Source organism: Mizuhopecten yessoensis, unplaced genomic scaffold, assembly GCF_002113885.1.
Source record: "Mizuhopecten yessoensis strain PY_sf001 unplaced genomic scaffold, ASM211388v2 scaffold10109, whole genome shotgun sequence".
NCBI classification, from domain to species: domain Eukaryota; kingdom Metazoa; phylum Mollusca; class Bivalvia; order Pectinida; family Pectinidae; genus Mizuhopecten; species Mizuhopecten yessoensis.
In genome coordinates, this window is record NW_018408383.1 from 1,836 (window position 1) to 3,059 (window position 1,224).

Below are 1,224 nucleotides of genomic sequence, written 5' to 3' on the forward strand. Positions count from 1 at the left end.
TAGTCAAACACTGACCTTTTGTCAGCAGGAGTCAAACCCTGACCTTTTGTTAGCAGGAGTCAAACACTGACCTTTGGTCAGCAGGAGATGTGACCAGTCTAAATCTATGTATGACTGGCTGGTCACATCTTCTACTGATCAAAGGTCGGGGGTTTAGAGAGCAGCCTAATAAGACATTAGTGACTGTACTGACCTCTAGTTCCTGTCGGGACATGTAGGGGTGTGAGATCGGATCATCCAGACAGGAAGCATGCCGTACACTGTAGGTGGCGCCGTCACATTCAAGGGTGCAATCGTTCCGCAGGTTAATCAATGCCAGGAAGGTGTGTCCAGCCTTTTTGGTCAGCAGGTGGTTAGATACTTTTGTCACGCCCTGACACAGAAACAACACATATTGTAGTCAGTTGTGATTGTTAGTAGCCCATTCTTCATTCTATAGTTGATAAAAATGCTCCTAAATTCTATTATGTAAATTAATCGATAATTTTTTCAATTTTTGCAAACTTGAAATTTACCAAAATTTTGCTTTTATCTTTGCATGCTAATTTTTTGCTAATAAACATAACAATTAAGATTTAATTAATCTGTTGAGTTATATCTAATGGTAAAGTAATGCTGCATTTAAAACCTAACTTTGATGTTATCTGACAGTATATAGATTTAACTTACATCCCTGGCAGGCTGAGCCATGCCATACACCGACATTCCACTGATGTTGATCTTCCTAAAGTTAGACACCCTCACATCACTCTGTGTGCTCAGGAGGTCCAGCCCTACATAGTCGTCTGCCACCTGTACATAGCAATACATCCACTTGATATCAACAACTAAACCTGATACTTAATAATCATATCTGATGTTTATTTATCCCCCTGATACTTAATCATTACAACTGTTGTTTAATTATCAACTCTGTGTGTGTCTCCTTACTGCCTTTGTGTCACTCCTACTACGGGGTATATCTCCTACCCATGTGTGTGATTTTTACTTATATGTGCCTCCTACCTCTGTGTTTGTCTCCTATTCCTGTGTGTCTCCAACCCTGTCTGTATCTCCAATTATTGTATGTTTCTCATATCCCTTTGTGTGTCTCTTACCTCTGTATGTCTTCTACCCATGTGTGTCTCTCTAACCCCTATGTATCTCCTATCCTGTGAGTGTTTCCTATAACCTTGTGTATCTCCTATCCTCTGTGTGTCTCCTATCCTCTGTGTGTCTCCTACT

At 40.4% G+C, this 1,224-nt stretch overlaps 1 protein-coding gene across 1 annotated transcript in view; it reads right to left on the bottom strand.

Annotated features, from left to right (window-relative positions):
- The window catches only part of LOC110459565 (paladin-like), a gene marked incomplete at its 3' end in the record, with an annotated part of 2,966 nt that extends 1,801 nt beyond the window's left edge, over window positions 1-1,165 (bottom strand). The window contains exons 1-3 of the mRNA XM_021511895.1: window positions 1,098-1,165; window positions 670-792; window positions 194-373 (exon numbers count right to left, since the gene is read on the bottom strand). Coding sequence (XP_021367570.1) covers window positions 194-373; window positions 670-792; window positions 1,098-1,118 — 324 coding nt within the window. The remainder of the gene's footprint in view (window positions 1-193; window positions 374-669; window positions 793-1,097) is intronic.
- Between the last annotated feature and the right edge of the window lie 59 nt (window positions 1,166-1,224).